The 22,585-nt window shown below is 37.4% G+C and overlaps 1 protein-coding gene across 1 annotated transcript; it reads right to left on the bottom strand.

Moving 5' to 3' along the window:
- Positions 1–696: 696 nt before the first annotated feature.
- ENO4 (enolase 4) lies at positions 697–22,250 on the bottom strand (the record flags this gene model as incomplete). Its single annotated transcript, XM_080347836.1, has 14 exons — positions 697–1,397; positions 3,441–3,558; positions 4,123–4,190; positions 5,177–5,372; positions 7,668–7,793; positions 9,546–9,713; positions 11,824–11,877; positions 12,653–12,718; positions 14,204–14,335; positions 14,564–14,733; positions 16,844–16,998; positions 18,350–18,540; positions 19,747–19,875; positions 22,092–22,250. The coding sequence occupies 14 exons, from the start codon at positions 22,248–22,250 to the stop codon at positions 1,225–1,227; spliced, it is 1,905 nt and encodes a 634-aa protein (XP_080203962.1). The 3' UTR covers positions 697–1,224.
- Between the last annotated feature and the right edge of the window lie 335 nt (positions 22,251–22,585).

The following is a 22,585-nucleotide window of genomic DNA, read 5'->3' as shown; positions in this document are numbered from 1 at the left end:
TTCACGTTCCCTTTTAGTCTCTTTTTAAATTCTACACAGTATCTCATTCTTTCATAATGAACGAACAAATGTAATCAGGGATTTACCTAAAGATCGGCGTAACTGAAATTAGGTGGTCAAGTACTTGAATGCACTTGGATTATTTTTTATTTAATGGTTTGAAACAGTGATAGTATTGAAGGATGAATGTTCTGAGTTTGTTGGTTTTGGCTCTGCATGCAACTGTCTGGTGCTTTCCCTAAAAATAAAATGATAGTAACGAGTGTGGTGGCTTCACATCTTTTTTGGTGTTTTTTGCATGTTTGGTAAGAAAATCTTGGACTTGATCTAATTACTGAACTATGTACGATTCTTAAACTTGGGGAAATTTGTCTCTCATTGATGTCTTAATTTCTGGGGGGCGGTTGATTCTGGTGCTTTATTTTTCACTTAGGTATCTGTTACACTGAATTTAAAATGCAACATTTTATATATGTATTTTTCCTCAAATTATTGCTGCTGTATTAGATGTTCAAATTTTCAAACGATACAAAACCCAGAAGTTTTTAAAGAAGTATTTCTTTTACTTAAACTGTTTGGTACCTAGGACATAAATTACTTATTTATCTTTTCACTCTTGCTTATTAAAAAGACTCTTGACAAGTTTCCCAGCCCTTGTGATACTGAGTGGTTATTCCCTGCCTCCGAGTGAAGCTTCTGAGGGATGCCGGTTCCAGCTGTGTGCCCTACATTTGGGGTCTGCACTGATGCACTCGCCCTGATCGTGAGCTAGAACTGGAGCAGCATTTCCCTTGTAGGCTCGATCTAAGGGCAGCATTGAGGGGGTGTGGGGGGATGGAGCAGCATAACAGTCAAGGCCTTTGTTTTTTGTAAAATGCTTTTTTTTTTTTTAACTGTTTGTCAATAGCTTGTTCTTTGTATGGAGAGAGACTTCGACTTTCCCAAAACAAACATTTCGTTTTGGACACAACACAGAGGTATTTGTTTTGTCAGTTTGTAAATACGGCACAGAATTTTGCAGTATTTTCAAACTATAGCCACTGCTCAGTTAACTTGGTTTCAGCTGAAAGAAATGGTCTCCTGGGAAAAGAGAAGGTAGTTTCTGAATGCTTTTAGCTAAAGTGCTTGAAAATAAATGGATTAAGGAATAGGTAATATATGAGTTTCTTGCTAGAATGTTTTGGTTTGTTTTAAGAAATGTATCCAAAAGTTACTGTTGACAACCTAGGTCAGTGTGATGTTCTCTGGGAGCTGGGCAGGCAGGCTGGGAACCTGCAGGGCTGGCTGAGACAGCTTTGGAAGCGCCGGATCCTGCTCTGGGGGAGGAGATACAGCAGAAGGTTGATTTTCTGGCTGTGATTCTTCACCAAAAGCAACAAATTCAAGAGTTGCTTCACCTGAAATAGAAGAGAAAAAAGAAACTCATGTTTGCCGTAATCCAGTTTCTTGTAATGTTCTCTAGTGCACTCAGATTTTATTTATGTATTTATTTTAAATGGCACGTGATGCTTCCAAGAGTCTCTAAACACCTTCAAAGTCTGGCCCTTTGAAACAGGAGCGAGTCCTGCACTGTGATTACATGGTGGGGATATTCATTGCATTCTCTTCCTCACTAATGATCTCACCGCACTGCCCTTTTTTTTAAGCCCCCATCTTTCTCTGCACTGTGTTTTTGCTAAAGCTCCTGCCAGCTGCCCGTGCCTCCGCTCTGCCCCAGCCTTCAACAACTCAGTGTAAGTGCAGGTTCAGATGTTGCTCCTGTAATTAACACTTCACCTCTCTTCTCACAGCTGTTTTCCCCAGTTCTGTGACTTTCCTTCCTCCCCAACCTCACCACCTAATTCCCCTTTTTGGCACATACACAACACCCACCCCATCACTGAACAGTCTCAGCTATAGCTGTCACTTTTTAGCAAAGACACGGCCAGTCTGTGCTTGACCTTGCCAGCAGCTCACACGCGCCTTCCAGGTGCACTTGAAGGCTCAAACACGGCACTGGTGTCAGGGCTGCATTTCAGCTGAGACCTGCGCCCCCCAAACCGCTCATGGTGAGAGAGGCCGGTTGTCCCGGTGCTGCTGGGCCCAGCTCTGGCCACGCTCAGCCGCCCCTGGGGACTCCAGATGGGTCAGTGTCACCAGTGTCACCTCCCACCTCCGGAGCCCTCCGCTGCTCAGCGCTACAGCGTGTTCCGTAGCTGTCAGCCCGGCCAAAGGCCAAGTTTGAGATGCAGCTCAGACACGCTATCGCAATAGTTTCCTGCTGGTGATTTAGTTATTGGATTTTATTTCTGCCAAAAGATTAACAGCTTCGGGAATTGTTGCTCTTTCATTGTATGAGGTGTAGGTTTAAATATTTCTCAAAGTCAAGCTCTTTCGTTTAGACTATACCATTTGAACAGGGAATATATTAATATTGCTGACAGTTAAAATTCATAGTTCTAGAATTATCCGTTTTGTTTTTGAAAAGCGAATTCTGTGAAACTACTTTCTTAGCAACAAAGAAATCTTGTCTATGTTTCTATTTTTTGCAATGACTATATATGAGCAAGGGGGAGATTTTGAAAACTCAGAATATTTTCAATTTCTTTTTAATAAAACCTTTGTTTTATAGTGTCCATGTCAAGTGCTGCTATCCTACCTATAGAACTTTGAAAATTATTGGAAACAAGAGAGTAAAATGACTTAATTCTCCTTCATTTTTCTTAGGCATAATAAATTCTTGCAAACCCTTTCCTTCCTTTCTTCCTCTCCTTGTCTCTCTCCCTCCCCTTCAGACTGGAAGCTTTTATTCTATCTTGATTGATACCTGAACAAGTGGGAAGTGGCTCTAAAGAACTGTTAAGCATTTAACAGTGCAGAGTAGAGAGGAAAAAGATGATGCAGATCCTGAAATGCAGGCAGATGCATACAAGTGGCTAAGGCTGAATGTGCATCGTCAACTTCGGGTTTTCTTGGGTTTTATTTAGTGCTTACCCATGCAATTGGAGCTTTCCAAGCACATTTTGCTGGAAATCTAACACACAAAAGGGGGTTGTGAAATGAAGTTTTGTTAGCAATATATGTTTAGAGGCTGGAGGGAGGTAGGGTATTTGGCCTAAAATTCTCATTTTGGCAGCTTTTTGGCGTGTTATGTGCATGGTTTTTGTTTTGTTCCCTTTGCACTGTGGGCTTCAAGACTCCAACCAATTAATTCTGGAAAAAAGCTTAATGTAGGCTACTCCTCAAGAAGGGGTCTATTTTAACATTCAGTAAACAGATAATCCATTAGGACAACAATATACATTGTGGCAAGTGCTATCCTAGTTTTTTTTTTTGTCAGCGCTTATTTATAGTCTTTTGATTTCGCTTCCCTCCTGTGGTGCAGTTTCAATCATTCTCCCTCCAATCTTTGTTCTCGTATTCATTGCAAGCTGAAAACAAAGTAAGAAAGAAGCTCATACGTAGCGTTCTATTCTTGGCCAGTTCTTCCTCTATAGCAAGAAGGCGGTTGTATTTGGTCACCCTTTCTCCGCGGGAAAGACCTCCCAACTTGATAAACCTGGCACCCAGTCCAACAGCCTTAAACGAGAAAGTGCGTATTTTAAAACTACACGGTTCGGGAAGCGAAGTCGTTCTTCATTATTAAATATGTTATCCTACTTGTGATTTAACACTCTTCTCGTTCTACAGATAAAAACCTTCCTTTAAATATTAATAAAAATCTCTTTGTGAAAGATTTGTCGCATGCAAACAATAATTTTCACTGGCATACGAAATGAAATTTTATTTGCAAATGTAGCTTTAATCCAAGAAAGACTAAATACATTACTGTTAAGAATTTTTGCCTAAAATATTATTACGACTCAGAAATGTTTTAAGTAACTCACATTTTTTTATAAACTAATGCAACCAAATAGATCATACACACTTTTGAATATACTTCCTGCTTTGGCAAATTTCCTGTGTGTTCTCTTTAGACTCAAAGATTAACACTCTGGGGGAAAAAAAAGCAACTCTAGAAAAAGCCCATTTTGTAAAATGTTGTTTCTTTCTCAAGCAGAAACAGGCTTTCTTCTTAAAAAATAGCTCATGTTAAAAGCAGCGTTCTGGCAATTCTGCAATTGAACAGCTTTCAATACTTACCAGATCCACAAGGCTATCATCAGAAGATTCTCCGTCTGGACTTCCTAATATGGTAATATGTCTTTGACCTATATATAAGGGGAGTGTAAAACCTTCATTAGTGTATATTTTATATATTCGACACTGAAATTGTTTGGACTTTCCATTCTTTTTTTTTTCTTTCTTTTGGGCTATCTAAGCTGAAATACAAACAGGAGTAAAAGCAGTGGAACACGTCTCAATGATGTAAACTATATTAGTTTGCTACATTAAGATTATGTTTATTTTCAGCACGGTTAGGGGAATATCTAACATCTCATCCTAATTTCTGTCTCTAGCTGATCTCTCTGGTAATGTATTCTCCAGGCTATGAGGCTGTTGTATTTATTTTAAATGTGCTCCTTTCTATACTAATGATTTATCTACACTATAAAAAAAAAGAGTTTACCATGATGACTGAGTGAAATCTTTAAGTTGCTATTTAGGTGCTTTGAAATAGTAATTCTGGGCTTTTTGAAGGCATAAGGAAAGAATTTAGATACATTAAATTTGTCAACCTATTCCTTGGGCATAAAAATGAATAAAGCAAAATTGATACAAAGACAAATCTTACATACGAAACTGCACAAGTTCTTAGTACTGTTACCATAAAGGCTCAATAATATGAAGTCAATAATCTATGTAAACTGCAATTTTAAACATTTTGGACTTGTTTGCATTTCTTAATTATTAATACTAGTATTAGTCAAAACTCAGATTGCTCAGCTACATGTTTTTTTCAATTTTGTTTAATTCTGATATCTATTGGTGTAACACTTGGCTGCAGTGTCAAAGGGCACCCACATTCAGAACATCCACAGTATAATAATTTACTATAGGTGAAGCCTTGAATGCTCTTTTAAGCTCCCGAATGGAGATTTGTGAATCAAACCATGAATTTTTATTTCTTCTGACAAGCACTTTCTAAATTAGAAGTGTCAATAATTTATTAAAAAGATATAATAATTCCAGATGTAACAACACTATTTATTGACTTGTAGGGTTTGCGAATCAGCCTTTTCCCCCCTCTACTCACCGTCCAGAAGTCCAGTAAGTTCTATGAGGTCTGATACCGTGGTTTGGTTAATATATTTTAGGACAACACCACTGCACATAGGTACGTTGATGTTTTGGTCAATTTTAAGTTTGGATATATGTGTTGCAGCATCTTCAGCAATCAGGTAACATTTGGAACCAAGAGCACAGCATATGTTATTCCATTGTTCTCTGTCCTGCATAAGCAATCAAGCAAATAACTGGAGTTTAAAATACTAAACTGAACAGGAACTCTAATTGAGGAGGTAATTTAAAAAAAAAATAAAAATAACATTTAATCCTAAAGATAGCCTTCATATATACATGTCATATTTTATACTGTATTTTAAATCTACCTAAGAAAAATATACCACTGAAATTTTGCTTGGATTTTAAGATTATGCTAGAAAACATAAATTCTACGTCTGGAATTAATCAAAGGTAGTTGCATACAAGTATAGCTTAAAATGTTTCAAATTAAATTAACTTTAGGAGTTTGCTATTTTGATTTCCTTTCTGAAATTGATTTAATTTTAATGGGGTATAAAATAATTTTCTATTGTTTTCTTCAGAGGACTCATTCTTGTGTTAATATTTTCAGTGTCACAGTATTTGTTTGAATATAAAATAATGAAACTGGAGGCAGTCATAGACTCAGTGACACATCTCAAAACAGGATGATCAGAGCAGTAAGACTGACCATAGGGAACAGCACAATAAAACCCTCACCTTCCAGCAAAGCTCTATTTTTTAAGTCTTTGTGTTTTCATTTTAAGGTACTATCCCCATGGTACTGAGATTTAAGGATAAAGAAACCACTAGGATATGTAAATAATTTGAAAGAAGAAATTTACGAATTAATTTGTTTTCTTTGTGTCCACATAAGACAAATTGTTACATTAAAAACATTACTTTCCTAGTTATTAATTCTGCCATAATAATTCTTGGTCTGTGGATCAGACTTTCATAACTACATAGCTGCAATCTGTAGGGTACAGTCCTATCAGGATTTCAAGCCTGCACATACGTGAAAATGAAGTTTTTGACACCTGAAGAAATATTTAAACTTAAGCACTAAAGCGGTCTGCTGTCTGCCACTGAATTGTTGAATTGCTACCAGAGCTAATTCTCAAGGACCTGATTATCTGTGGCAAAGATGTGTCAGGGGTAAACCGGGTAAATTTGTGCAGAGCCGGGAGGGGGATGAGAGGCATTTCTCTTAACAGAATTCTATTTCAAACTGTACTTCACTGTCTGTTGTAATTCTCCTGCAGATTTTCATACTGGAAACATGTTTCTTCACAAGAATTCTCAAGGAAGTTTGCAGCTGTGGCAGGAGTAGGGAATAAATGGGGTGTTTTGGAACATGGGTAATTCAGACTGAAACAGCGCAGGGAGGCAAGGCTCACTAGAGTGAGGTGACAGTAAATACACATTAAAACAATGAACTTTTAGAGTCCCAGTTAATAACAAAATCAGATGGATTTTGCAGTTCATCTGGTTTGGAATTATTGATTCAAGCACTGGGCAGATTCACAAAGACAACATCACTTTACTTCTCCCTTCAATCACAGTCTTCATGTTTTGTTCATGAAAATAAGCCCCATATATTTATTTCAAAGAAGACGAAGTGTGCAATTTGACAGCAAGAGCAAATTTTTATTAAGTTGTGCAAGTGCAGAATCTAGGTTTCCAATTGTGGGGTTCTGCTACAATTAAGTTTTTATCTTGTTTGTAATACATGAAAACTTAATCTTATGTACAAATGCTAATCTTTAAGGGTACGCAATCTGTTTCTTTCATTGATCTATAACTTGATAACATGCTTAGTAGTATTCTACTTTATTGTTGTAATCTATTGGTCACATAAAAGTAACTCGTCTAACTTTTATCACAGTGGTAAATATATGGTATCTTACTACCACTTTAAAAATCCTGCCGAGCAATGCTGCCAGTGACAGGTTTGTTCTGCCTTTGGGTATATATCTCAATCATAAAGAATAGCAGCAATATTTTTTTTGAGTGATTCTACAGAATATACAACTATGTGCAAATTTTTAGCTTCTTCCATTAATATGATATTATATCATTTATATTATCATTCAATTTTATAATTTGATTTTTACAATTTGAATTATTTTTTTACTTAAGAAGAAAAATGTAATTAAAATGACAGTGGTTTAGCAAGCAGAATCAGGAAAAAAAAAAGGCTTATAATTCTTTAAAATGTTTGTACTGACCACATTCTGTTTATGCAAGAGTTATTTTCTGTCAGGAAATATGTCAAAAGCATAGAAAAATTTAGTGTGTTTGTCAATTACACTTATGCTAATGAATTGTTACATACATTTTTGTAGTGATATTTTTTGTGCCTAAAGACTCCAAAACCAGAAGCTTCCTATTTTAGATGTTTTGTAAAGATGTGAAAAGGTCATTGATATGTCACTTAACAGCATTATCAATTTTTCAAGGACTGCACTGTGGTATCTTACCTCTTTTCGTAACGGATCTATTAATGCAATAATAAAAGGAAAGTTATTAATCAGTTCCACGTACATGTCAACCATTTCATCAGGACTTTTGAATGTTCCGGTGAGTATTTCATATTTTCCTTTAACCTAGAAAGTGAAGTAAAAAGCATAAAAGATAAAGAAAGTAGTACTTTAAAAAACAGAGTACTAACGTAAGCATACAGCTAGTGTCTCTATTAAGGCGGTAGATTGTGTGTTCTTCAATGAACACACACTCCCTTGTCCATTTTACTGGTCAGCACATTAAAGCTCTGCCTTAAGTTAAGAGTGGATTCCAGTGGGCTTATGCCTAAGTCTCTGAAAGATGCCACTCTCCAAACTAGTGAGATCTATTTCAGCATTTGCTAGCCAACACTGCCAGCTTTACACTACTTTATCAGAAAGTCAGGAATCTTTGACATATTTATTAAATCTTGCATGAAAGATCTCATCTTTCACTTCCCCAAAAAGTTATTTTCTAGCCCTTATTTTCATCAAGAAAATATTGCTGTGCAAAAGGAGTGAACCCACAGTGCTCCAAGACAAGGTAGTGCCTTTCCTTGCCTCTTTCCCCTTTCAGAAAACAAAAAAAAGACTAGTTTAAAACTAGTCTCATCACCACGGGAAGCACAAGCTGCAGCGTACAAGGATTCTTAAGGGCACAGTGCCAAACTCTGCCAGAATATTCACTGCTTTAGTAACGTGAACAGTTCAACAACAGAAAGTTACAGAATTACTGATAATTCATCTTTTAAGAATTTGGCTCATTCTGGTATAGGATACAGGTATCGCAAACTGTCAGGAAAGCGACTGCTTTCACAAAATATATTAATAACGAAAGGTTTCTCACCGTAGTACACCCAAATACACAAAATCTCATGAGATAATAACTATAATAGGAAGTTCCTTTTTGTGTTTTGAGACAAACCCGAGTGGTCCTGGAACAAGGGGCACAAACTGAAAGACTTGAGCTGGAGATAAACAGACTTTGTCAAATAAAAATCTTGAAAAATAAGAATTAAAAAATGAATGTTGATACACGAGATGGATGTTAGTGGGTAAACACACATACCATAGTACAAATACACAGAAACGGTAGTTTGCAGAAAACAATGGATGTAGTATAATAAAACAGAAAAATAAGCATATAGTGGTGTGAAGGAATTACAGAAGTATACTTGTGTAAATAGTTTGTTGTTCTTCATCCTTGAAAACAAGGTGGATAGAAGATAATTCTTTCATTTACACCTTATGGTGAAATGAAAAACCCACAGGACGTGTCGCTTAATACTTTAATTCAAAATTGTCTGAGATGTAATGTGAAATTAAGCTGTTTTGTTAAATAGAGCACTTAGGAGATATTTGGCACAGACTGATCTGAAAAATCTTATTAAATAAACAGATAAAAGAAATAAACCTGGCTGAGGCAGGAAGGCTTATACCATTTGCATAGTTAAAGTTAAATCATGAAGGTAACAGATTCCTGTAGGCAGGACACAAGCTGTAGTGGGTGTCTGCCTGGGTCCAGTGAGCTTTATTCCATGCAAGGTGCGCGCCAGTGCGCTGGTACAGCTGCGGAGGAGGAATACCCGCGTTCTTGCTGCTCCCAGCACAGCACGCTACCAGAAGGATGGCTGTCTCGTCCCCTTGTGCTCACAATCCAATGACACATCTGCGACACTTGTACTGATTCAACCATCATTTATAAATGCAGAGACAATTCTTTTGGTTTGCTTGATTGCTACCTTAAAAAATGGAGTTAGAAGTTTCTAGGTGAGTGTTTAATGTAATAATAAATAATGTTAGCAAATAATAGCTACATTCCTCGTAAAAATCAACAAAACAGTGAAAATTACTTACGTAATCCATTAATCCATGAGCAGCACAATTTATTGCTAAATACATGTCCGTTCCTAGCTCCAGTCCAATATTGTTGCAAGCTGTTTGCATTAGGTGCAGCGGTTGCTCTAGATTATCAAATCCTGTTATTAGGCAACCTAAGTGTGATATTCTTTTTAAGACTTGTGGCTGAAAGTAAAACAAAAAATAATCACACTATTTACACACATGTATGTGTGTAATACTTATATACATATTTTCACTGTCATTTCATTCTGCATTCAGTCATCAAAATATAAATCTGCTCTCAGAAATTGCATTAGCAACTTTAAGGACAATTCTCTATGAATGAGGGGTAATGAAATGCTAATAAGTAGACTTAACAGCCCTTTGAAATAGTCATGTAGTTCTCACTTTTATATGGCCAGTAGTGGTTTATAAAAGATTTTAAAGGCACTCTTACCAACCACTGAGTTGTCATGGATGCTATGTGAAAGTTCCTAGTGCTATGGACTACCTCTTTGCCACAAAAAAACCACAATATTCTGCACTTTTAAACAGTTTTTACTTATTTATCCTCAGCTACAGCTTTGATATTGCCTCTATGGAGTGTTGAAGAAATGTTAGAATCTTCCAAGACTTCCAGAAGGAACAAATTTCATAGAGGAGAAATATCTCCAGTACAGATACATGGACTCATCTGTCTCAGGAACAGCGTTCCTGGAGAGGAGCCACAAGCAGAGCTGTATTGAGCAAATATTTCACACGTCCTTGTCAGTTTTTTGGTAGGTTTTTCAAGCACTGATTTTTAACTTTAAAGTCTGTGCATTTTAGATTATAAAGAATGACACTAAATTGCCCAGAAAGCAGCAGGATATAATCCTGGGTTAGACTGGAGAAGTCAATTGGAAGGCATTAGTTTTGACAAGTTAGAGAACTAACTACAGTGGACAGGAGAGAGGTCTGGCTACACAGGATACATGAATGTTCCTTCACATAAAAAAATTCAGAAGAAAACGCAGGTCAAATAGGTATGAGATTATTTTGTAACAATCTGCAAGGAGAGACAATCTGACTTGTTGCTTTTGGAACATGAGACAGCAGCTGCAGCAATAAACAGCAGGAACTACTGCAGTCTTCCTGCATTTAATGTGAGATAAATTCTGCATTTTCATGGCACCCATATGGGGTGACTTGTTATTCTATTAAAAGCATTGATTATCTTTATAAAAACATTTTTTCTGTTCAGTCTTTACTTCTATAACCTAAAAACGTTCTTCTTCACTACCCACTTTGTCGCTTTTCCTTTTTATTTCCCCCCAAAAAAGTTCAAACTATCATGATGCTTTTGTGAGTTTAAAATTCAGTCCCACCACTATCTCCTTTAGTTTTCTCCTTTTGAAATAAATTGATTTTTTTTTTCTAATCTAATGCATTGCTTCCTTGTGCATATTTTAAGGAATTAATTTAACTTGAAACTGCGGTACTTATAGTGATAAGAATATGGAAATTATCCACCAGAAGAACATTGGCCAGCTGATTAATGATAACAAATATTGTGTTGTTTAAGCACACACACACACACAAAAAAAACAAACAAAAAAAGAAAACTTCTGTTCATCTCGTTCTCTTGTACATTTCACAGTAGCAAAAATTCTCACTTGATAATATATTAGTCATCTCAGAATGGAAAACAAAACTAGAAGGCATTTCCATCCCACTATTTAGAAAACTCATCTATAAATTACAGGTTTTGAAGTGGAAAAAAAAAAAAAGATCATTTGAGTAATATAAAATAACATCCTGCAAACTATGGTGAGTGCTGCCCTTTAGCTTCTGGTTCATATCTGCCGTTATCTATAACCTCAAGCAGGAACAAGGACCTTAATGCAGAATGATTAAGAGGGGAGTTTTGCTCCCAGAGGTAGGAAACAGCACAATATGCAAGTTTTACAGGTAATAGCTTTAAAGCCTACATGATCAAAAGAACATGTTCTCTGCTGGTGCTACAGGCCTGCAAAATGCTCATCTGGACAATTCACCAGGATTTCTAGATGAGGAATATGACCAGATTCCAGAAGAATTTCCCCTTTCTGTTATTGTTCTGTGGGAAGGGAAGGTGTAGTCAGAAAAATCCAAATTATTATGTAAAATATGAGCATTTAGAGTACTTAGAAGTCTTGCTTTGATGCTTCCAAAATGGTAATGTAGCTTAAACTTCCATTTCTTAAGAAAATTTTGGTTTCCTGCTGTTGTTAATACTTTGCTGAAGGCTTAAAATGGAAATCTCTTTTCTTACCGGAGCTTTCTTCCCTGCTTTGCCTTTCTTACTGTCTGCTAGTTGAGGACTGGGCTGTTGGGAATGAAAGAAGAAATAATTCAAGTCCCTGGAAAAGTCCAAGAATGGCAGAGAGACCTCAGAATAAAAACAAAAACCCAAACAAACAAAGAAAACCAAAAAAACCAACCAAAACCAAAATATAAAGCTGACTGAATTTTGGTCTAAAGAGACGGCAATTATTTAAGTTAGGAAACAGCTTCTGTTTTGTCTTGAATACTATCAGCAACCATCCAGTTTTATTTTGTGGTGGTACCTAATTTCAAGTGTTTATTTCTATGTGGGCATCACCCCAACCATCATTTGTTTTTCAAAAGATTCCCACCTAGCCCATCAAAAATACATGGGGTATTAGAAATTAGAATCTAGACTCTATGCCTGGAGAAACCCGACAACCTCACTTTGCAAAAAGCATATGCACATACTGAGACTGATACACTACTACAGTAATAGTGCCTTGAATAATACATGTTGCGTGTGTAGGAGACTTAGCAAGATCAGAACTGTATATTGTATATTCACTGTGACACCATTTACTCCCAGCGTACTTCCTCAGGTATACAGAAATACTTACTATGCTTAAAACAATGTTTTATTCTATATTCATTCATTTAATATCACCAAATGCCCAATGTTTTATTTATCTGTAAGGGGAACACATCTTCTATTCTGTGCCATAAGACTAAACCTGATGACAGACTAAATGTTCCACGTTTAAGCCTAAAAAGACAATAGTACCAGAATGACCAAATTAAGTAGATTATATTATTATTACACATTTTTATTGTACCACTTTGCCTGGAGGATCCAACAGTCTCATAACTTCTTTCTGAATATCCAGAACTCTTTCTATGCCCTGCAATTAAACAACAGTAGTCCTCAAAAGCAAGAAAAAATATTTAATTTTAGCACCTTAAATCAGAGGAGAGATAACACTTATTCTAAATGTAGATCTTAATATAAAGTCTTAAAAAAACCCTCAGACTCCTATAGACTTTTACAACACAATTCCACACACACACAGAGTCAAGTGTCCAATGATAAAGGGTTAGTACTAGTGGAATGAACAGGAATATTTTATTATGCCACTGAATGGGATGGCAAGAAAAGTGGTCTCCTTGTCCCCAAAAGGAACCCTTCCCAAATCTAACAAGTAAGAAGTATCCAGGTCTGTGTAATATCTAAGAAGGAGGAAGATGATAATCACTGTTCACAACTGTGACTCTATCTAAGACTTCCTAACTGGAAACTCTGACAAAATTGAGTGTATTTACTTTTAGAACACTTCCAAGAAGCAGGGTAAAAAATCAGTGTTTTCATTTTAAACACTGGGAAATGGAGGAACACTCCAGTCAAATAAATGTATTGCTTTTAACTCAATCCTGGTTTTCCTTTTCAACAGAGTTACTAAAAGTTTAATGCTTCATAAATCACATTTCAGATTTTCTTAAATTGTGCCAGTAAAGGAATACTGAAGGGGGCAGAAGTCAGTCGCAGCTGACAACACATCAACATAGGATGACTCGCTATGTTTTTTGCACTGCAGCAAACAGCTTGCTGCTCTCCCACGAACACTAGGAGGCATTATGTCTTTCAAAGGTACAGAATTAGCAACTTTATTAAGAGCTCTTGGTGACCATTTAAAAAAGTTAAAGGAAAAGGAAAAAAAAAAAGAGAAAGAGAATCGAGCTCAGCTATTTGTTCAGGTCACCAGCACACAAAGTAGAAATACAGCCTTAATGTAGGCATCTTGTGCAGATACACTCTTTAATGCAACACATGGCTAAACAAAAGGAGAGGGTTGATCCAGTCTGTCTCATCCATCCTTCTCGCCCCTTGAATAGATTCTGCTCTGCTTTGTATTCCCTTCTATCTTCACAATTTCATTTTTAAAGCAATTTATTCCCAAAGATCTTAGGCCTTCCTGTGAATTTGTTATGAGTTTTGTTATTTTGTGTGCTCTATCAGTCAACTGATACTACTTACAATCTACTAATGTAAAATCTCATTCTAAACAAAATTAAAGTCTCTTATTGTTGTGTAACACAATTCCCCTACACCACCTTCAATGCACTGATTTTTTCCTCTATGCTAACACATACATTTTTAACTTCAAATCTTCGTGTATCTTCTTTTAAATCTTCATCTATTTACTTCTTTTAATGTTCCTTGTGTTAGAACTCTGCACTAACATTTTTAAAAATTTTAGCCTTGCAAGCAAACAAAAAATGAAACATACAGCTTGTATGGACTACATTGAAAAGATCTACATACTTATGTACATATATAGTTTATATGAAATCTATACAATACATTTATAAAAATGAAAATGAAATGGTACCTGTTTGAGTGACAGATGAACTGGTGGTATAAGCATAAGTTCTTTCATTAATTTCAGTTTCGCAGGTAAAATTTTTTCACAGTTCAACAGAGTAATGATTGGGAGTGGTAGAGACATTTCTTTAGGTGAGTCCTTTAATTGGAAGTACCATATGAAAATAAAAATGTTAAAAAATCAGAACAATTTCTTATATCTGCTAATTATGGCACAGGGTTCAAAGACAGCTATAGGCAATGGTCTTAAGGGTGTGCTCTATGAGGTATATTTAATACCACTGTCATGAAGGACTATTGGCTTCAGAGTTCTAGAATAATTGTGATAACTGGGACAAATAAGCAAAATGACAAAAGTCAAGTGTACCTGATCATGTTTCAGCAGCGCAATATGTAAGTACAATGGGATACGGCAAACAGTGGCACCAGCCTTTGCTACAGCAAGTGATGTTCCCCCAATGGCAAAGCTGCCACAAAGCACCGGTTCAACGGGTTCTGCAGGTGGTATCATTTTCTCTGCAACTGACACCTTCTTTCCTGCAAGATAGAGTAGCAGCTGAATATTTTCTCGGTTTAAAACGTGCATATATATCACAGTTATACGAGTAAACACGATATTGTCATCTCAGTCTGTACTCAGTGTATTACAAAACAACCAGAATCAGGTTTTTTTAAAACTTAATCTTGTCAGTTGTCTTGTATGAAATGAACTTACAAGCAATTGAAGTATCTGTCCTCACTCTGGTGGCTACTGTATTTTAAATCCATTTTTTTTGGACATCTTTCAGCCACTGAAATCTGTCTTTTTATTTATCTATGTTTATATCCAGTAATGTTACATCATTTTTCAGGCTCCTTTTATAAACACAACTTTGGTGTTCTTTACTGTCCTCCTTATATGCCTCAGCTTTTGCATAAATAACTTGGAAGATTACATTATACCCCAACTGGGAGCACACATACTTGATTTCTTCTAATAATGACTGTGAAAAAAATTAGGCCTATTACAGTTGGATTTTCCAATGAGAAAACAGGTCTTTTAAATATTCCACATGCATAATATTGTTACATTTTCAAAAGAACCTCCTTTTCTCTCAGATACTCAGTAGAGTAACGTTTGTCAAAATGCTTGAAGCCCAGCAGTTTTCACTATCATATTTATTGCCTACAGTGCTGACATGGACATGTACAGTAAGCACCCACGTGAAACCAAATAAGCGCTCTGATCCTTAAGAATCATATGCATTGTATACTTTTTTGTAAGTCTAACCAACTACTTAGGTTCCTAATAGGAGTGTCGTACAAGTTTTGATTGCAAGAAGATATATAGGACACAACTGATATTTTATGATAAAATGTTCATAATAAGACCTTGACTGGATATGCAGATTAGATTATATGTCAATTGCATGCTATACACAGATTCTATATCTCTTACATTGAGGATGAAGAGCTACACATATAGACACCAATAATCAAGTACTGACCAACTCTGACAAACCACAGCATTTTGCAGAGATCCTTTACACTACACTATTTTGTAACCTGCATAAATTACAACACAGATGCTACCTCTGAAAGCACCTGCTGCTGGAAGTCACCATCTGTTAGTGGTCTACTGTAACTACAAGTAGCTTTATAATAATTGGCTCCTAATAGGTACTGATTCTAACAACAATTTTGCAGTCAATGTCACAAATACAAAAAAAAACCCCACAATTAATGAAAGCAAGTGATGTATGTATTGGCAGAAGCTTGACTGAAAGTATAATATATAACATGATGAGAAATGCATGGACTTGTCAACTACTGACATTATGTTTCAGGTCAAAGGTGCATTTACTGTGCACATATCTAACATATTGGGAGGTTTTACTGATAGTGTAGGACAGCTCGAAACAAACTGATAAAAAATAATTGAAAATTTTCTGCCCTTCCGATCATTGTAACAAAGCTTTTTTCTTTTATTTTTTTTTTTTTTCCTGAGAGTAATGCATAAATGGAGGTAACATATGGTGTGTGGGGTTTTTTTTTTTGGCCAAGTATATTTACCCTGTTTCTCTACTCTAACACCATTTTTTCCTTTGGTAGCATTGTTCACTCACTTCTTTTTACTCTGTACTGCCCGACATTCCCATTTCATCCCCTTCCTTCTTTCTCTTTTGTTTTTCATCTTATTTCTTTCTTTTTTCAGTGTTGGCAATAAACTTCCCTTCCTCCCTCTTTCCATTCTTTTCAACTTCTATCTTAATTCTATTTCCATTTTCCTGTTCAGTTCTGTGATACCCTTTTCTTTCCTTATCATTTTCATTTTTATTCTTCATTTGCATCCTCCTCCATTCTTATTCCTCACTCTGAAGGGTAATAACCTCCTGTCTAAGCCAACTGTAAAACAAAGGCAGAAACTCTGTTCAACCAATGCATGTGAATGATGAGAAAACTCTGTATTTTCTCCTCTCTCATTTCTGCAGTAGGAACTGCTGTGATCAGAAAGAAGATTTGGGACAGAGTAACCAAACCCTATAAACATGAGACACTGTGTCATATATTCTGAAGTATTCAGTGTCCATGGAATACTTCAGAAAGTATTTTAGCACCTTTACTAATGTTGTATTGCAGAAAATATTAAAATCAAGTAAACCAAAACCTGGTTTTGCTCCTTTTTTTTTCCCAGGTAGCACTGTTGCTGATGGAGTGTGTAAAGTAAGGGCAAGAGTGGCTTCTGCTTCTTGCTGTTCTTTTTCTTTTTCTTCTTGCTTCTCAATTTCTTTTTTTTCTTCTACCTTTTTTATAAAGTATTCACTGAGAAAAGAGGCATAAAGTTTACTGGCTCAAAATATTGTTAGACATGTGACAAGCAGACATAGGATACAGGCTAAAGAACATGCTAAGAGTTGAATTAAGGATTTGAGCTTCTGCCATAGACTCATTGTGTGAATCTGGAGAAGTCAGTAAGTGACGTTATATTTTGTTAGTCATCTCAAGTGTTGTTTAAACAGAAAGAACACAAGCATTATAAGCCTTAACACGTGCATTTCAAATCATACTGGTTTGAAAGTCAGTTCTGTGCAATCTTAGCGTGAAGGATGTATTTGCTTTGCATGGGTAGTAACAGATCCTGTCATAACTTCATGACACACAACAGCTCGGCCTAGGGTGCTAATCCAGTAGGTCAGTTGTACAATGGTTATCTAAGTGGCTGCAAGCTCAGAAGGAGTTGAGTTTCAATTACATGTACGAAGTGGAAACTGCATACATGGGTCACAGTCACTCAATTCAGACAAACTGTGTAAGATACATAAAATAGTGTAAACGATGCATTAAAATCTTATTTAGACTCACTTCAGTTGGAAGAATTTCCTTCCAATTGAGTCCTTGTTCCCTTCAGTGAGGTTTTCCCAAAGCTAATCCACATGGAAGGCAATTAGGTCTGTTTCCTGCAGCCTGTGTTAAGTGTGGCAGCCCAACCACTATCCACAACAGCAAAGTGTTACTCCTCTCAGGGATGTAGCTGGAAGAAACACTTCCAGCTATGAAAGAAGATGACAGGCCATGTTACTGCTTTCAGGGTGAAGAAAGCCATAACATTGCCAGGCAGCTCCTCTAATGTTACCCTAAAACTACATTTAGATACATCTGTGATGCTAATGTCTATTTTTCTTATAAAAATACAGACATATTTCTTTGAATGGAAAAATATGGTCATTATTTTTTGCTTTGGGATGCTCCCAAGAAGAAATATTTGTATGAAAAAATAGACAGATATGTTCACTAAAGGAGCTATGTTTCCAAATAAATTAATTAGCCCAAGAAAGAAGCCTTTTGGATAAGCCTGCTCAGAATGAAGACTCCACCAGAACCTGAAAACTGTTATGTATATACATTTTCTGTGGATTAGCTCAATGCAGAAGATACACACAGGCCTTTAGTACCGCTTTTGTTCTGCAGTGCAATGAACAGAAATGGAGTTGCGGTCTGGAAAAACTGGATAAACTGGCACTGAATGAGTTTCTTAAATGGAGCTTTTGACTCATGAATGTGCTCAGACATTTTTTCTTACAGACCCTTATTTTTGTATCCCATTTTTCATTTGTAGTACAAATCAATGGTGTATATTTCAAAGGCAACAATTTGCATAACATGCAAGACCTACCCAAGCATCTTGTCAACTTCACACTGGTCAGTAGGCTTTAAGTCTCTTAGCATTGCGTTCAGCGATTCATTCACCCACTCCACAGCAGTGTTAACAGAGTCATTTCTTTCTTTCTCATCAGCCTGAGTTGTGTCAGGTAAAGAATTTTCAGGTATTTGAGAATGAGAAGACATTACAATGGAACAAATCCTCTAAAAAAAAAAAAGAAAGAAAGAAGGCTTAAAACACTATTTATTGTCTAACTTGGAAATGTGGAAATGTCATTGGAAAGACTGAGAGAGATATATCCTTACCAAGTCTAAAAGTACCTATCTCCAAATCTACTGTTTGCTCCTCTTATCTTTTTTCATCTAGCACCTTCTTCCTCATTTCTTATACTTTGGTAATCACAGATATTATTCAAGTTTCTTGACCTAAATTACAACTACTTAGGCAAAAACCTCCTGACAGACCTGCTGTACACATATATTTTGTTATCAAGATAGAATGGAGTTATCTTAAAGACCACACAGTCATTATGGCATCTTTCATTGCAGCTGTTGGTAGCCTGTTGTACCATGACTCATCAGCATTTATGCTTAATGCCATCCCTCATGATCAGTTACATTTTATCTTATTTAGGTAATTTAAACTTTTCTGTACTGCTGAAGTATAAACGATACTGAAGAAAATTCACTTAATGAAGACATCATTTGCAAATATCAGAGTTGCCTACGTTAATGGTATTAACCTTACATACTGTGAATATTTATGAAATTACACCTAACTCAAGAATGAAATGAAATATAGTTTCACTGAGGGAAAGTATAAATAATTATTCCACAATAGCTAGAGCTGCCAACACAGCACCTTGAATATTTCAGGTTGGAGGAGAGATGGCAATGCATCATCAATTTTGCATTGCAGGTGATAGATGGATACGTTTGTGTTAACTCTCACCCACATCAGCCTATTAGCTCAGTGTAAAGAAGTGCTCTAACCTACATTGAATTTTCCACCTGCACTATATTTTTCTGAAACACTGTCATAAAAAATAGAAATACAAGGATCTGAAAATAAAAGAAAAAAAAATGTAAACGAAAAATGAACTTACAGAGCTAGCCACAGGGTGTAAAAGAAAGCTATATGATACATCAAGACAGACAAAAATTTAATACACAGAGATGCAACGTCACATCCCACTCATAAACTAAAGATCAGTATCATCTAATTCACGGGAAAAAAAAGGTTTTATAGTTGCAAGTTACAAGACTACTTACTCAACTTTTGAATCACAGAGATTCATATCTTTTTATCAGAGATAGAAAATAAAATCTTCCTTAGGATGTGAGTAGAATAGTATATCCCCCTGATACTGTCTTATTAAAATAAATACAATGGGAAGAAGCAGCTCATACCTTCTCATGGTTTTTAACCATACAGTGTATTTCCACTTCTAATGTTGGCTGACCAACTCCATCAAGAACTTTTCTTCCAACTAATTTACATATTGCTGGAGCTTTTGAAAATTTAGAAATGTAGTTAGCCTTAAATGAAAAAGGATTTCATTAAAAATCATTTGCTATGCAAAGAGGTTTTTATTTCATTAAGTATATTTAAATCAAATCCACTATTGAGCAAATCCATTTATACATCTGAATATTTGAAATACTTCTGCTACACTGCACATTTACTTCTATATTATCTGCTTAAGAATGAGATTTCAAGGAACATATCCAACTCATATCTAAGCAGGGAAGTCCAAAGCCACATCCAGGTTAGATGAACATGTGTTTTATTTGGAAAACTTATTGATGAGTATCAAAATCTACTTAACTCTCCCAGAAAATAGGCATTTGTCCAGAGCTTACTTGGCTTTTCAAATAACAAAAATAGTCATCATACTACTCAAGAAACTTATTTCTATTTGAATCTACAGAGCCTCCACCTCCCCTGTGCAGTGAGCTGCTATAAAATGATTTTGTCTGTGGATAAGATCTTGAAAAAATATGTCTCTTATCTTTAATAAGGAGACATGAAAGACTGTGGAGAAGAAAAACTCTCAGAAATCCACACAGAACTCTACTAGATCCTAATGTTATATATAAAATTCCTATAGCATGTTTCCATTTATTTATCTAATAACAAGTAGTTATTATGCTTTGAAATTTAAATTTATCTTTCTCCCCCATAAACACTAGAAAAAAAAATCTTCAATCTAAAGCTTTCTGCTCAGAAAAAGTTCTCATGTGAAATGCTACAAAAACAAGAAGTATTTTCAGAATATACTTCCTGCTTTATAGAAACTACTCAATGTCCTAGACACCTAATCCAAGGCTGCTTCGTCAAAGACATATGTACAGTGGGTCATGTGTCTCAACACTCAACCAATGCAATATTAAACATCTTCACAGCAGAGAATTTAATCTGGAAGGAAGCTTGTCAACAATGATACCTGCTCCTGCAATGATACCAATGATAACTGCTCCTGTTGTCGTCGCCTCTCTTACAGAACATACTTGGTGTAAGGTGTAAAATGTAGCTCAGGGTCACTACCCCACAGGAAACTGGGATTTTAGGTTAGCAAGCTCTAAGCCCTGTGTGAAAGGTGAAAACCTAGACTTCTGGCAGGCAGAGTTCTCTTACTTCTTCCAACATGGTCTTTAATGGGTTTGTTGAACTGGCATCATCCAACTTGGAGAACATGTTTGGGACTCCATCTGTATTTAATAAACACTAATGTTGCTTTAAAAAAAAGGATTAAGTTGCTACCTGAAGTTTACTACAGACTATTTTACTATTTTCATTCTTTAGTCTGGTATTTGAGACAGTCACCAGACTTATCAAATGGGAAAACTAGGAAACACTTTTAGTTACATGGAAGAGGAACACACCAAACACCAAGCAAAGGAACAACAGGTGTTACCAGTTCTAATCCCTTCCACCGGTGAAGGTAAAACACTTGGAGATACAAAACAGTGAAAGGTGTAATGAAATGTTTCATTTCCACAGCCACTTTCACATCAAAGAATGTACTAGTTTGTTGATTGTTTTTAATTCCCCAAGAGTTGCTCAGTGTTGTAGTGTTGACAACTCCAGTATCACCACAAGCAGAGGTTTCATTAGGACTACTGTCTACTATATTTCGCCAACTGGGAACAGATAAAAATTGGTCTGATTCTCGATACTTTCCCAGAGGCCCATTTGCTCTCCAGGAGCTGTGGTGTGAACAGCACCCAGTCCTCTGTTGCCACTGGACACAGAGAGCGGCTTTGTCAGGAACATCCATCTGTGCCTTCCTAAGGCACCACAGCTTGTGTCGAGACAAACAACTAGCGAGGACAAAAAGCCGGGCTGCGGCGGAAATGCATTTGGCCCAGCGACAAAAGTGCCGCTGGTGACAAGCACAAAACCATCACAGACTTCACCCGAGCCACCAGGAAATTATTTAAACTGAGTTTCAATCACAGAGGCGTTTTGCTCCTCGCATCAACCTGTTGGTTTATCACCCCTGTGCCCGAGTCCAAGCGCGGAGTCCGGTCCGCACCGGGAGCTGGGCGGGGGCTGCGGGAAGGGCCGGTACGGCCGCTCTCAGCCTCCCCCTCCACGCCGCTCCTCGCCCTTCAAGCGGGGCCAGGTAGAACGGGCGTGCAGCCCCATCCGACCCCGCTCACCCTGCAGGGCGGGGCGCCCCGCAGCCCGGCGCTTCGTGGTCTCCCTTAAGCCATGGGAACCTGCGCTCCGCTCCCCCTCCCCGCGCTACCAGCTCCCCGTAGAGATCCGCGGGGCAGAGGGGGAAGAGGGCGTTGAGCGCTTCTTCCACCCGCTGCGGCACTCGCTGGCCTCGGTAGTACTCCGCCGCTTCCTCCCGCGGCCCCCGCAGCCTCCGCTGCTCCAGCTGCCGCCGCCCGCCGGGCTCCATCGCGGGGCTGTGGCTGCTGCCAGGCGACGGCGGCGGCAGCGCGTGCTTCTCGCGAGAACCGCGCGCCCAGACGGTTGGTGCGGGCGTTAAAGCCGTTGGTGCGGGCGCGAGAGCCTCTCCCTCAAGGTGCCGTCGTCCCAGCCCCTTGGCCCCTCGGTAAACTGCCCTTTGCTCCCACGGAGCCGCTAATGAACAACGTGTCCCCACTGCGTTGCTGGCCCGGGTTCGTTGGAGAGCCTGGTTTGGTTTTCTTAGTGCCATGTGGTGTTGGTTCTTCCCTAAGAGGCTGGATATAGTCTTGCAAGTCAGAATGCCTCGAGCAGGTACTCTTTAGT

This window comes from Nesoenas mayeri (assembly GCF_963082525.1).
Source record: "Nesoenas mayeri genome assembly, chromosome: 7".
Taxonomy (NCBI): domain Eukaryota; kingdom Metazoa; phylum Chordata; class Aves; order Columbiformes; family Columbidae; genus Nesoenas; species Nesoenas mayeri.
The sequence above is the reverse complement of the archived record's forward strand: the minus strand, read 5'-3'. Positions and strand labels throughout refer to the sequence as shown.